The sequence below is a fragment of the Chiroxiphia lanceolata genome, chromosome 10 (assembly GCF_009829145.1).
Source record: "Chiroxiphia lanceolata isolate bChiLan1 chromosome 10, bChiLan1.pri, whole genome shotgun sequence".
In the NCBI taxonomy this organism is placed as follows: Eukaryota; Metazoa; Chordata; class Aves; order Passeriformes; family Pipridae; genus Chiroxiphia; species Chiroxiphia lanceolata.
In genome coordinates, this window is record NC_045646.1 from 8,018,963 (window position 1) to 8,032,936 (window position 13,974).

General features: G+C 51.8%; 1 protein-coding gene across 1 annotated transcript; it reads left to right on the forward strand.

Annotated features, from left to right (window-relative positions):
- Positions 1-4,419: 4,419 nt before the first annotated feature.
- Positions 4,420-6,990, forward strand: SOX2 (SRY-box transcription factor 2). Its single transcript, XM_032697582.1, has one exon. The coding sequence runs from the start codon at positions 4,959-4,961 to the stop codon at positions 5,904-5,906; it is 948 nt and encodes a 315-aa protein (XP_032553473.1). The 5' UTR covers positions 4,420-4,958; the 3' UTR covers positions 5,907-6,990.
- The last annotated feature ends 6,984 nt before the right edge of the window (positions 6,991-13,974 follow it).

Here is a 13,974-nt window from a genome sequence, read left to right on the forward strand (position 1 = left end):
TGGGGTTGCCTTCCCGCTAAAGAGCCAATATTCAACTGTAATTTCACCCCGCTATGTTGTGCAGTAATTCCTAAGTTTATCGTCATCAATGGTCTTGATTTTCTGATTTATTTTTAAGGTCAGGCAAGAAAAAGTACGGACTGTACTTATACTCTCCTATGGGAAAGAAATCCCGGGAGTATGATTTTAGATGCAGGGCAAAAATCGCGGGGAGCTTGAGAAGGCTGTTGGCTGTTTATGAAGAGTCCTGGAAGCCTGTTTGGACAATCGGCTTCTCCATTTATTGAGAAGCCTTTTGAAAGCGACTTCGAGAGGTGGTGTGTGCGAGTCGGCTCTTATGCTGTTTATCGTGTACGTTAAACTCCTTCCAGGATCTGAGTTTTATTTTCTTAATTTGCTTCTTGTAGCACTGGACGAAAGTGGAGCTGCTTCTTTCTGTTTTCGTTTCTCCCCCCCAGCCCCCGTTTTTTTAACCTCTCGGCAGCGCGTTTTTTACCGCCCCAGCCCCGCAGCCCCGGCTCCCGCATGCGGTGGTCGCCGGCAGGTGCGGTGGCAGCGGGTTGGCTCGGAGGGCACGGGGGGAGATCGGTGGTGCGGGGGAGCCGCCCCCGCAACCTCCCGCAACCCCCCAGCCCTGCGACCGGGCCCGGACCCGGGCCGTGCTCTGCCCACACGTGGGCTCGCCCTGCGGTTCCATTCGGGAGAAGCGGGATGAAAGTAAAGGCCCGGAGCAGCGCGGGGCTCCCTCGGCATTCCCCGGCTTTTCAAGTGTCCTTAGAGCCCTTGAATGAAATTATTGGGCGAAATAGGGTCTTGGCGGGCCCGGCCGTGGCTCGCCCCCTCCTTAGTTTGTACGTGTAATGCCACTTCTGAGAGCGACAATCAGGCTACTTGCTGGACAGGCAGGGACAAAAAGGAGATTAAACCGTTTTAAATAATAATAAAAAATATCCAAAACGCAAGCAGAGTGGATTACACTTGCTGCGGCGCCTCGGCTCCCCCCACGTCCCCCTCACAGCCGCCCTCGGGCCTCGCAGGGAGGGTGGCCCCAGCCTCAGCCGCGCTCGGCCCCGCCAAACTTCCCAAGTTTCCCTGAGCTCTTTCCTTCTGGGCCCGGCGGGTCTCCTCTGGTCTTCGGTCGTCGCCGTGTGAGATACTTATTTGGCCGAGGACATTCTGCATTTTCCCCACCTCGGGAGCTTGCAGGGGCTGGGGAAGGCGGCTCGGGTCGCAGGGCTCCCCCGGCCCCTGCCCCTGTCCGTACCCACTCCAAATGTGGCTTTTATTCTAGGGCATTCCAGACTACAGCTCCCCAAGTTTTCCTCGGCATGCTACCGCAAACTCACCATGTGATGACTGAAATTCCCCAGAGAGTGGGGTATAGTTAGTGCAATAGAACTTTCCTGACTAACTTCGGCTCCTGGGCACTGGACTGCTACAGCATCAGAGGGGAGAGAGGAAATTTATCTGCACATTTTCGTCTTCGCCTGTTTTTTTTTTTAACGTAATGAAATTAAAACTTTTGGAGCTCACAGTTGACATTTTGCAGAAAATTGAGTTATCAAGGCAGTAATTATTTCACAGGGAGATAAAACTCTCATAGCCCTAACTGTCAAATAGGGCCCTTTTCAGATTTTAATTACAAAATAAAATTAGTCTGCTCTTCCTCGGAAGGGTTTGTGAGTGGCTAAACAGAGCTTTCCCCAATACTGGTGGTCGTCAAACTCTGCTAATTAGCAATGCTGAGAAATTCCAGTTAACAAGGACATTCTCTAAGTCTCTGCAGGTTCCCTGCCGTTCGCCTTCATTTCCATAAGAAGATTAAGAGTGGAGGGGAACACACTCAAATGCAGATGCAGAAAAGAAGCGTTTTTAACAAGCATCATAATAGTAAGATGCTTGGCTAGTTCTCACCTAATTACTGCAAGTTAAACCTCTATTTGCAGCTAAGGACAAAAAATGGAGCTGCAATCTCCCATCTCCACAAGTCTGCTTAATAGTTTGCTTTAGATTGGTTACTAGTAGGTTCAGGAAAAAAAAAATAATATGAAAATGTGTATATTCTCCCCGATACAGTTAACACGATAGGTTGTATCCTTAGGGCTTTTAGAAAAATCGGCGAGTATTAGAACAAAAAATACATTAAATCCTACTAGCTAACATTCGTTTTCTTTTTAAGACACTCATAACCTGGAAATAAGAGTGCGTGTGCCGCAGAGCCCATCACCGAGAACATTTGCAGACTATTTGTTTAATGTAAGCACTTTTCATCTCCATAAATTATACCAAAGGCAACGATTTTTTAAATCCATTCAGATTAAACCGTCCCTCCGCAGGCCTCCCTTCCAACGTGGCTGTATCCTTAGAGAGCAGTGGTGTTATTGTCATTAATACAGAAAATCAGGGACCATTTCATCTTTTTTTTTTATTTTATTTTATAGCCAGCTTCCCGGTCTGCCTCTGCTTCCGCCCACCCGTGTGTGTATTCCCAACTAAGCAAACCTCTATACCCAGAGGAAAGGCGCAAAAATGCCCCAAAAGAGCCATCGCCCTCACCTTATTTCCTGTAGTGCATTATTATGTATATATGACAGTTTATTGCATCGATAATTAAAAGCGTTAATTAAAATAGAGCCATAAATACTCCCGATAACACAATTGTTAGGTATTTCCCATCCTTTATTCATATGATAAATGCAATTAGGAGAGGACCAGGCCCCGAAAGGCCTCCAGCGGGCACAGGGCAGCCCACGCCGCCCTGGTCCTGCGTGGAGCCCTGGGCTGTGCACCCCACGTACCTCCCGCAGCTACAGCCGGAGCAAAAATAACACTTTGCCTTCGCACCGCCAGCCCTCACCTATCAGTGCAGAACGACGAACAAGCACCACTGCCACCCACCCACTCCCCTGTCTTAAAAAAAAAAAATTATTCCTAAAATCATTTGTAAATAAAACTTTATCAGCTGCAGACCAAAGGGAGAACAGTAAGAAAGCAAACAGCTTTCAGGAGTGTCTGGAGAATCAGAACCTGGTTATATCCCACATCTCATAATTCGCACCTATTTTTCATCAGTTTAACCTATCACTTATCCAGGGGTTATACATACATTTTCGAATTGAACACGTTGAACCCGATAGGATTTATTTGCATAATCCACGCACAGGGAAAAAAAAAAAAAAAAAGAAGGATGCGTCCCTGTTCGCAGGCAGGTTTTTATTATTATTATTATGATCATTATTACGATTTAGACGGGGTGTAATTGCCCGCTCCCTTCCCCCCCGTCCCTCTCCCGGCGGCGCCTCCCCGCCCGGGGCGCAGCCGGGCCGGCAGGGGGCGCCGCAGCGCCGCGGCTGAGCCCGTCGGGGCGCCCCGCGCTGCCCCGGCCCCTCACGGCCCCTCATGGCCCCGCACGGCCCCGCTCCGGGATCCCCGCTCCGAGATCCGCGCCCTGGGGTCCCCCGCCGCCCCTCACCCCCTCCGCCTTCATGACCGAAAGGCGGAGCAGCTCCATCGGGGCGGGGGGAGCGCGGCCGTGGCGGAGAGAGGCTCCCCCCCCCCCCCCCCCCCGCTCTACTGCTCCGCGCGCCCTCTCTCTCTCCCCTCCTTCCTTTGTCGTCAAGTGCGGTTTAGCAACAAAGATCCCAACAAGAGAGTGGAAGTAAACTTAGCCGGGGCTTTGTGCGGCCCGTGTAGTGACAACAAGGGAAACAAAACTACCTATTTGTAGCGCCCGGCCGTCCCGCCCCCCTCGCTCACCCCCCCGGGCTGAGCCCACCCAGCGCCGCCCGCACCCCGCGGTGTGCGCGGGTCGGGGCGAGCGCCGCACCCCTCCCTGGCCCCTGCTGAGGCGCCCGGGCCGCGCTTTGTGTTCCGCGGGGATGGAGTGTGAGGGACCCGTGTTTGCACTGGACAACCCCGTCCGCCGAGGCCGGGGGTCGCCGGGAGAGCTTGGTGCTCGGAGCGGGGCCCGGGGGATGGCCGGGAGGTGGGCACAGCCTCTGCCGGGGCTGTGCGGGGCGGGCTCGGCTCCCCGGCGGCGGAAGGCAGCGGGGCCCGGCCGGGGACGCCGCTCCCACGGGGACCCCGCGGCGCTCGGCCTGGACGGGGCGAGCACAGGGCCCCTTCAGCCGGGCGGCCCCTCCGCCCCGAGGGGGGCTGGCAGAGAGGGGGTGGGGGCCGGGGAGAAGCCGTTCGGCATCCCCCCACGGCTTCTCCCAGCCCCAAGCCAACACCAACTTAAATCAAAAAAAAAAAAAAAAAAAAAAAAAGAAAAACCACCACGTAGCAACAATGCTGTTTACCCACTTCCTCCAAAAGGCGTGTGTGACCTGTTGCTGGAAGGGGAGATACAAAGGCTCGCAGTGGCCGCCCGGGCCGCCCCCGGGCCCGCCTCCCCGCCGAGCCGTCCCGGCGCGCCCAGCCCCCGCCCCGTTTCATGCAAAACCAGGGGAAGAGACTTGTCCTCAGTGGCGGAGCCGCCGAGCGCTGATTGGCCGGGGCGAACGCATTTATTGCCTGACAAGCCCCCATCACATGGATGGTTGTCTATTAACTTGTTCAAAAAAGTATCAGGAGTTGTCAAGGCAGAGAGAGAGAGTGTGTGTGTTTGCAAAAGGGGGTAAAGTAGTTTGCTGGCTCTTTAAGACCGAGGTGGAGAGAGAGAGAGAGAGAGAGAGAGAGAGAGAGAGAGAGAGAGAGCGGCAGGCAGAGAAAAGGGAAAAAGGAGGAAGAAGTTTTTTAAAATCAAGGCTCCGGCGGTAATAATAGCAGTTATTAGCATTATTAATCCATCAGCGAAGAGGAAGATCCTGATCTTGATCCAAGTGTGGTTTTGGGGAGTCCCCCTCCCCCCTTTCCTACCCCTCCCTACGAAAAAAAAAAAAAGTCCGGCTTGGGACTCCGCTGCGGCTGCTCCTCGTTTCTCTGCTCAAGGCTGGTTCCAGGCAAAAGTAGTTTGAATGTACAACATGATGGAAACCGAGCTGAAACCTCCCGCCCCCCAGCAAACTTCGGGGGGAGGCACAGGCAACTCCAACTCGGCCGCCAACAACCAGAAGAACAGCCCGGACCGGGTCAAGCGCCCGATGAACGCGTTCATGGTGTGGTCCCGCGGGCAGCGGCGGAAAATGGCCCAGGAGAACCCGAAGATGCACAACTCCGAGATCAGCAAGCGGCTCGGGGCGGAGTGGAAACTTTTATCCGAGGCGGAAAAGAGACCCTTCATTGACGAAGCCAAGCGGCTCAGAGCTCTGCACATGAAGGAGCACCCGGATTATAAATACCGACCCCGGAGGAAAACCAAGACCCTCATGAAGAAGGATAAGTATACGTTGCCGGGGGGCTTGCTGGCACCGGGCACCAATACCATGACGACTGGGGTAGGGGTTGGGGCCACCTTGGGAGCTGGGGTGAACCAGAGGATGGACAGTTACGCGCACATGAACGGCTGGACCAACGGAGGCTATGGGATGATGCAAGAGCAGCTCGGCTACCCGCAGCACCCGGGCTTGAACGCGCACAACGCGGCGCAGATGCAGCCCATGCACCGCTACGACGTGAGCGCCCTGCAGTACAACTCCATGACCAGCTCGCAGACTTACATGAACGGATCGCCTACCTACAGCATGTCCTACTCCCAGCAAGGGACCCCGGGCATGGCCCTGGGCTCCATGGGCTCGGTAGTCAAGACGGAATCCAGCTCCAGTCCCCCCGTAGTCACTTCCTCGTCTCATTCAAGGGCTCCTTGCCAAGCTGGGGACCTTCGGGACATGATCAGCATGTATCTACCAGGTGCTGAAGTACCAGAACCAGCTGCCCCAAGCAGACTTCATATGTCCCAACACTACCAGAGTGCACCTGTTCCTGGCACAGCCATTAATGGCACACTCCCTCTATCACATATGTAAGACAAAGGGGCCGGGGAGGGCGGGGAGGGGAGGGGGGGGGAAGGAAAACTAAACAAAACAAACAACAAAAAAACTTTTATTAGAAATTCTGGACTTTTTTTTGTTTTGTTTTTGGACTATTTTTGTACAGAGAAAGCTCCGGGCGGGGGGTAGGGGTGGGGGTTGGGGGGTCAGAAATTAAACCGACAAGGAACTTGTATAGATCTTGGAGGGGAAGCAACTACACAAAACTTTTAAAAAGTTCTAGTGAAAACGGTAGGAACTTTGCAGAAAGTTTGCAAAAGTCTTTACCAATAATATTTAGAGCTAGACTCAAAGAGCGAAGAGGAAAATGTTTTAATATTTGCAGGCAACTTTTGTACAGTATTTATCAAAAGACACATGGCAATCAGAATGTCCATTGGTAATATAGAGAGAAGGAAAAAAACCAAGCTCGCGAATTTGCCAATTATTTTTAAAAAATAGTGTCTTCTTGGAGCATTGTGGCTTTGGCAGCTGAATTTATAGCAGCTGCGAGAGAGAGGAAATTATTTTACGGCATTTGGACATTTAAATTGTTTTAGAAATTGTACAAAAGACACAAAAAGGCAGGATGAGTACTTGCGAACCATGGACTTGGTTTGCTGTATAAGGGCAAACGTTTAGATTGTACTAAATTTTTTTTATTTTTATTTTTTTTTTTTTACTTCTTATTAAAAAGCAAAAATTGCCATGCAGGTTCACATGCCGTTTGTTAATTTATAATAACTTTTTGTTTCCAGACTTCATCCTGTTCAAAGAAAGGAAAAAAAAAAAAAAAGAAAGAAAAAAACCCCTGAAATTACTGTGTTTGAAATATTTTCTTATGGTTTGTAATATTTCTGTAAATTTATTGTGATGATATTTTAAGTTCTTTTTTTTTCTCCTCATTTTCCGTAGTTGTATTTTAAAGATTCGGCTCTGTATTATTTGAAATCAGTCTGCCGACAGTCCATGTATATATTTGAACTAATACCATCCTTATAACAGGTACATATTCAAGTTAAGTTTTTACTCCATTATGCACAGTTTGAGATAAATAAATTTTTGACATATGGACACTGAAGTTCCTCTCGAGTCTTGGATTTATTTTTGTAATGCAAGATGTTTTTTAAATAATTCATGCAGTAAAAGGTATCACCGTAGCCAACCTAATACCATAAATAATGCAGCTATATATATATATATATATATCGCATGAATATTTTTATTAAGTATTTGTATAGAGAGAGAGAAAGTACGATAGCTTTAATGGACTAGCTGCCTGTGCCTCCTTTCGGGAGGGACGGGAATGTGTAGTGAGAAGATGTTTTCCAGTCCCCTCCCGTCCCTCCCGAGGACGCGGGGTGCGACGGGGTGCGGGGGGTTCGGTCGCCGCTGCCTTTGACCACTTGTTGCCCCCTGAGGGGCCGAGCCGGGGGCTGGCAGGGCCGGCGGGAGCGGCGGCCCGACCGCGGGCACCGCCGGCGGCCTCCCGGCTGCCCGAGACAGATAATGCGCTTCTGTCTTTTCCCAGCTGTGCCTCCCTCCTCTGGGGCAGGCAGGAGGGGAGCCGGCTTCCCACGACCGGGAACCCGAGCGCGGCCGGCCTGGCGCGCCTGAGCGCTCCCCACTCTCTTTGTCCGCCACTTCCCAAACTTTCCTCTCCCGGCTCCTGGGCCGCGCAGGAGGAGGTGAGAGGTGGGGGCGGGGGTGGGCTAGGCCGGGCAGAGGTAAGAAACAACAAAAAACGAACAAACAAACAAAAACAGTCGAATGCCAGAGACATTCACGTTTTATCACAGCTCTTCCTTGAATCCTATTTCTTAAATTGCCAGCGCGGTGTAGCCCCGTTTCGGACGCTCTCTGCAGCCGGTCACAGCCCCAAAGAGAAGCGGTGGCGCCCGCCAAATAGGAAGAGAGATCCACCATCCGTGCCAGGTAGAGTTTTACTTCGTATGGTCGTAGCCGCAGTTGCCGAGGACAGGGCTTCGCGCCGCTCCGCGCTGCTCCGCGCTGGCGGGCCTGGCCAGCGACAGGGCCCTCGACCCCGGGCAGGGCAGGGGGCGATGGGCAGCAGAACTGTGCACCCGTTGCGACAGTCCCTGTACCCCAGCGAAGCCTCGGCGTTTATTTGGTGCCGTTAACGCTGCTGCGGTTTCCCTTGGGAAACGCGAGAGACGGAGGTGCCAGTAATAATAAATAATAATAATTAAAAAAAAAAAAAGGTATGAAATTTGGGATTTGGAGCACTGTGATTGCAAACTGGTCGTGTCTTCTGCTTATGGCATGTGGTGCGTGGCAAGGAAAGCGTGTGATGGTTGATTTAGGCAAGGCACAAAGTAGACACTCCAGAATGGGGCAAGTGTTGCTCAGCTTTTCTCTCTAGTATTTCTTGTTAGTTACTGGATTTCTCTTTAGCTCGGGGAGAAAGAAGGCTGGGTGAAAAAAACCCACACACACACGCACTCACACACACACAAGTTACCTGGCTGGTTGTGACATTTTTTTGGTAGTGCAATTTCTTAGTCTCAATTCTGGCCTCCATCCTTGAAGTCTGGTATCCAAATGAAAACTAACATTGACAGACTAGGAGATGTGGAGATTTGCTCACTGCCTGGTTTTGTGTTTAGCTCCCTTTGTCCCTTTTACTTCTGCATCGTCACGGTACTTGAGCAGAACAACATTTTTTGCAGATTCTCAACCTTTTCTATGTATTTCACGTTAATGCAATGAGTACAATATTCTTTTTCAGAGCTGTGAGCGGTTGCAATGCGTCTGGGGATTATTCACGTGATAACGAGCCCACATCCCCGCTCCCGCTCGCCTCACTGAGAAAAGAGAACCAGGAATAAAAGCCCAATCGATATCACGATTCCATTTTTAAAAGCGAATCTTAGCCAATTAACAGCAATAAAACCTGTCCCCTTTTTGAAGTGCTAACTAAAATATTCGAGGGGGGTATTTGGAAATGTTGGTCCTTTTACAATTCGCATAGAGAAGGCGAGCTAATGCCATTAAACAAAAGGCACTAAGCCACATATTCAGGCTTAGTGAATTCAGCAACTTTTTATATGGGCAATTTGTTTAAGCTTAGATTTCGGAGTACGATGCAGAATATATATGATTGAAACCTGATATCCCTTGGACAGATTCCTTACATCCATCCATCCATCCATCCATCCATCCATCCATCCATCCATCCATCCATTTATCCGTTTAGAGAGGATAACCCAAAGCATTTTACACGTACAGCTGAACGGTTTTATTTTTAAAGTGTTACTTGGAGGAACGCCATTGTCCACTGCTTATTTTAAATTCAACACATTCAATTAAAGCCATTTACACCTAAGCCATTATCCTGGGCTTTTGTTTATGGCAGCTGAAATGTGTAGCAGAGCTCGTGGGTATGTTTTTATTTTGGTTATTGAAGACCTTTAGGGGTCTCCATGGTTTCCTTTTCGTGAATTGTTGTCTTCTTTATAGCCAGGGTGATGCTCGGCCCAAGAGCACCAGTGTAATGTTTTCCTAACATTCTACAGAGCCAAAATGAACCCAAGGATAAGATTATAGTTTCCCCTGTGATTTTTTTACGGCTTTTTAAGTACTGGGGTGTTAAAATATTTTGTGGAACTGGAGAGGTAGATTAGCAGGGTTTCTTGCCAAAGCTGGGAAGCTGGTATTACAGACTGTCCCAGGGGGAAATCGCTCACATTAACCACTAAATGAATATTTGACAAGGGCTCATTCGGGGGTATTATTACTACAAACGGGTCCCTACTGGACTTTCTAAGGGTCAAAGAGCAATGGTTCAATTAATTATTTAGACTGTTAGTAGATTTGGTTGTAATAGCTGTACTTATTTCCGCAACCGACAGCTCCTTGCGGTGGGGGACCTGGGGAGAGACTCTGCCTCGCAGCCCCGGCTCCAGCCCGCGGGCGGCCGAGCTGCTGCCGGTTGCCGTCAGACATTTCTTGGTCGAAAATACATTTTGATTCCTTGAGAAGCCCATCGGTGCCGTGTGGGACATCGGGAGTGGCGGTGATCCCCGAAGCAGCGTGTTCTGTCTCTATATTAATTTCTCCTCGTCCCCAACGGGCAACAGACATGTATATCTGCCTCCGAATTGGAGGTAGATAGCCCAGCAATTTAAGTAGTATATAATACAGGTCCCACTGAAAGAAAGAGGCCCATTACTGATAGGTGTGATTAGATACACTTCACTTATTTAAATCCTGATCTAACTCAAATACTAAAATGTAAAACCTGCTTCGGTGCTTGTGAATTTCTGAGGATGTATGCAAAAACGCAGACATTCAGATGGCAGGAGAGCTTCATCTTTGCGTTTTTAGTGCCAGCCAGCCTCGCCTGACACTGTCGTTTCAACATTTTTCTTGTTGAGGGGGGGAGAGAGAAGGGAGGATTATTTTGTTTAATTTCTACAACAAACATGTCCGCAGTAGTAGATACCAAAAAAAAAAAAAAAACAAACCAACCCATCAAAAAACCAAACCCAAAATAATGTTGGGAGTGTGCGATTAGGTGACAATAATATATGTTGAATGAATAAGAGATAAGCTGCAAGGGGGGAGAGGGAAGCAGTAATTACAAACCCAATTCATTCAGCTTTTCAGGACTTTTGTTGTGGGAGCTCCATTGACGGGCTTCGAGCTGCCAGTTTTCTCACATTAAAAAGAACTGATCAGCGCCTCAGGGGGACAAGCAACACCGCTTAACTGCATAGTGATGGGGTCCTCATTTAGAGCCATTACAACAAGAAAATTAAACAGAGCCTTTGTGTGCACCAGGTTTACTTTTCAATTGCTGACAGTTTATAGCTAACTGCTCAGAGATTGAAGTTTGATTGCGGTTTGATCGCCTGCTAGTTAGCACCGCCGCTATTTGAGTTTTGGTAATTAAAACCAGTTTTTCTGACGATGGCACGGGGAATTGCGAGAAGTTTGGTACCGTTTTGCTTTTGAGGAACCAATCCACTTGGCGAGGACGTACAGCGCTGCAGTGAGTGTGGGGGCTGGTTCGCTTGCGAATTGAAAAGAAAAGGAGCCCAAGGGGTGGAAATTCTCGGAGCTGCACGTTTGGCTGTGCGAGAGCGGGAGGGCGAGCTCCGTTCTCCGGGACGGCTCGGCCGGCTCCGCCCGGGCACCGCGGCCGCGCCGCTCCGGGCCCGGCGGAGCCTCCGCGCCGGCAGGTGCGGGCGGGCGGAGCGGGGAGGAGGGAACAAAGCGAAACCCCGAACCTCGCGGGATGGTTTTGGAGCTTTGCTTTGGAGTTCGCAGCGGGTTTGCTGCGGCTGAGCCGCGTGTGAGAGTGGCTGTGTGTGAGTGTGACCGTGTGTGACTCTGTGTGTGCGTGTGTTCGTGTCCGTGTGCGCCTGTGCGTGCAGGGGGAGGGGGCGCGCCGGAACGAGCTGGAATTTTTCATTATAGTTTAGCAGTGTTGGAGGAGGGCCGGGCCCAGACCCGCACGGCACCGCACGGAAGGTCCGTCCGCGCGGCCCGGCTCTCCCACGGGAGCCCTCGGAGACCTGTGGGCAGGAGTGCAGGGCGAGCCCGTGGACGGGGGTCCTGTCCGGAGGCGGCCGCGGGGAACGGAGCGGGGCCGAACCAGAGAAGTTTCTGCAGGAGTTTGTCTCTGGCTCCTGCCTCGCAGAACCTTTGCCATGTGGGCGAGAGAGCTTGTACAGCGTGGGGTTTTCTGTTTTGTTTTAATTTATCTTTTTAAAATTTTAATTATATTAGGGTTTCCATGTGTTTTGTTTGTGTTTTGCTCCCCGTCCCTCCCTCCCCGAGAAAAACGCCTTTCCTTCCCTCCAAGTGTGTTTCAGACTCAAGTCACCCAGCGGGTATTCCAAGGCAGTTGGCTTCTTCAGAGAAGCGAGATGGCCCGAGGCTCGGGAGGGTCCCCGAGGGGCACCCTACAGGGCAGGAGACTGTCAGACTCCTTTCGCGGGGCCCGGCGGACCTCGATGGGGCCAAAACGGCAATGCCTGCCGTTCCTAGAAGCTCTGGGGGCAGCGGGACCTCGGGGGCGAACTGTCAGCCCCAGCGCAGGAGCTGAGCTCCTTCCTCTCGGCTCCTCTGTCCGGATCCCAGCAGCGGGCACAGGGCTGCTCTGGTCCCCGGCCGGGACGTGCCCCCGCTCCCGGGCAGGCTCCGCTGCCCCAGGAGAGCGGGAGGGGAGGCCTGGCCCCCGCAGGCTCCCCCCCTCCGGGTCCTTGGTGACCCCATCATCTCCGCAGCAGTTAGGGCTGATGACGTAATGTGGGTCCTTTTTTTTGCAGAAGGTCGTGATTAACGGGAGGGGGAGGGAGGTGGAGAGAGGGTAGAGGGAGGGAATCCCACCGGGTTCTGGAAAGAAACAGGCCTCTGCAGAGGCTTTCCCCTAGGAAGGCTCCGCGGGGGTGTCTTGACACACCGACACACTCGCACTCACTCATGCACACTCACAGCTCACACACACCCCAGGCTGAGGGCCTGATCCTGCAAACCCGCCTCCCCTCCTGCAGGAAGCTCCCGGCGCTGGGGAGGCCCGTCCGAGTGAGCCGAGCTTACTCGGGTGAATAGGGACGCCCGGGGCCGGGGCCGGGACCGGCTTAATTAGAACCAAATCCCGCAGCGCTCTGCAGTGCGGCCGGGCCGGGGCTCCGGGAGCGGGGCTGGGGCTCATCCCCACGTTGCCCTCGGCTGCCAGGCTCTGGGGCGGGTGCTGCGGGAGAAGCTCTCCAACGTGTCCTTCTGCCATCGCTGGGAATGATGGTTCCTTTAAGCTCTTACAAATTGCAAAAGTTGAGGAAGACAGAGAAATAATTAATGTATTAAAACAAGCAGAGAATTCCTCAGGAGGCACCTTATCAACTCCAGCCACACTGGCTTCATCCCTCCTCGTATGCTAATGTCCCGTGACGTCATCGGCGCCAGATTGAATGTGAATCAGTTATGAAATTATTAGTTTTAGCTTAAAAAGCAATCTGGCTCTCCCGCGAGTGGGCTTTGCGTTGCTGCGGGTTCTCGCTCCATGTCCTCCCCATGTTATGCACACACAGTAGTTGCGACTTTCCTGTCGCAATGAATCAATATTTCCAAAGCACACATCCGAACGGGGGGTGATGTAAAGAAACCCATAGATTAATTGGGTCCCGTTTCGGAGACGGCTGTGTCTATCGATACACACTTTACACCCGAAACCAGACACTCGGATTTCCTCCTACTTTTCAGGTAGGCAAGAGCTCCTTGTGATTTATTTCTGTTAAGATCCCACAGAGGGGGTGTGATTCTTTGCCAGCGTCTGCGAAAAAATACCCAGGAGTGTTTGCTTTTGCTCACGATGGAGGAAAATGGGCCAGAAAGGGGGGAAATACAGAAATTGTTTGCTTGTTTGTTTCAAGTAGAAAGATTTTTTTTTGGAATTTTGAAAAGGAGAGAATCCCAGCGGTGGAGGGCCAAGGGATCTGAGCGGGGAACAATGAGAATTAACACCGTTTCAATCGCTGAGGCCACTCTAATTAGATGTCTGGGTCCGGCGAGATCAAATACCTGAATCTAAACCCCTCGGCTCGGTTTCTTTCGCTTGCAAATGCTTCTGAAAAACGGTTCTTGAAGAAGCCAAGCTACCCCCAAATTCCCCGCAGTCCCTTTCGAAGAGTTTGGCCAATAATAACTTTCTCTACGGGTTAGGGGGACCGGCGCGTCCCCTCCCCGGGGTGGCCACCGGCCCCGCCACCCCCGCCCGGGCACCCCCGGTAACACCCCCTGCACCTTCCTTCCCCCCGCCCCCCCCCCGCAATTGGTCTCTTTGGCCGCTTCTTTCTCCCCGTCTCCCGAGTGCAGGCTGCTCTGCTACCATGAATTATGAATAAACTCTTTCCTGGGGAGACCCGCCATCGGCCCCTCGCTCCATCCCCGGGGCTGCGGAGCCCCGGCGCGGAGCTGCCCGGCCCTGCCAAGGGACATGGCACGGGCCCCAGGTCCCGCTTCCAGCAGCCCCCGAAGGAGGGAAAGAAGGAAAAAGGAAGGAAGGAAGGAAAGAAGGAAGGAAGGAAGGAAAGAAGGA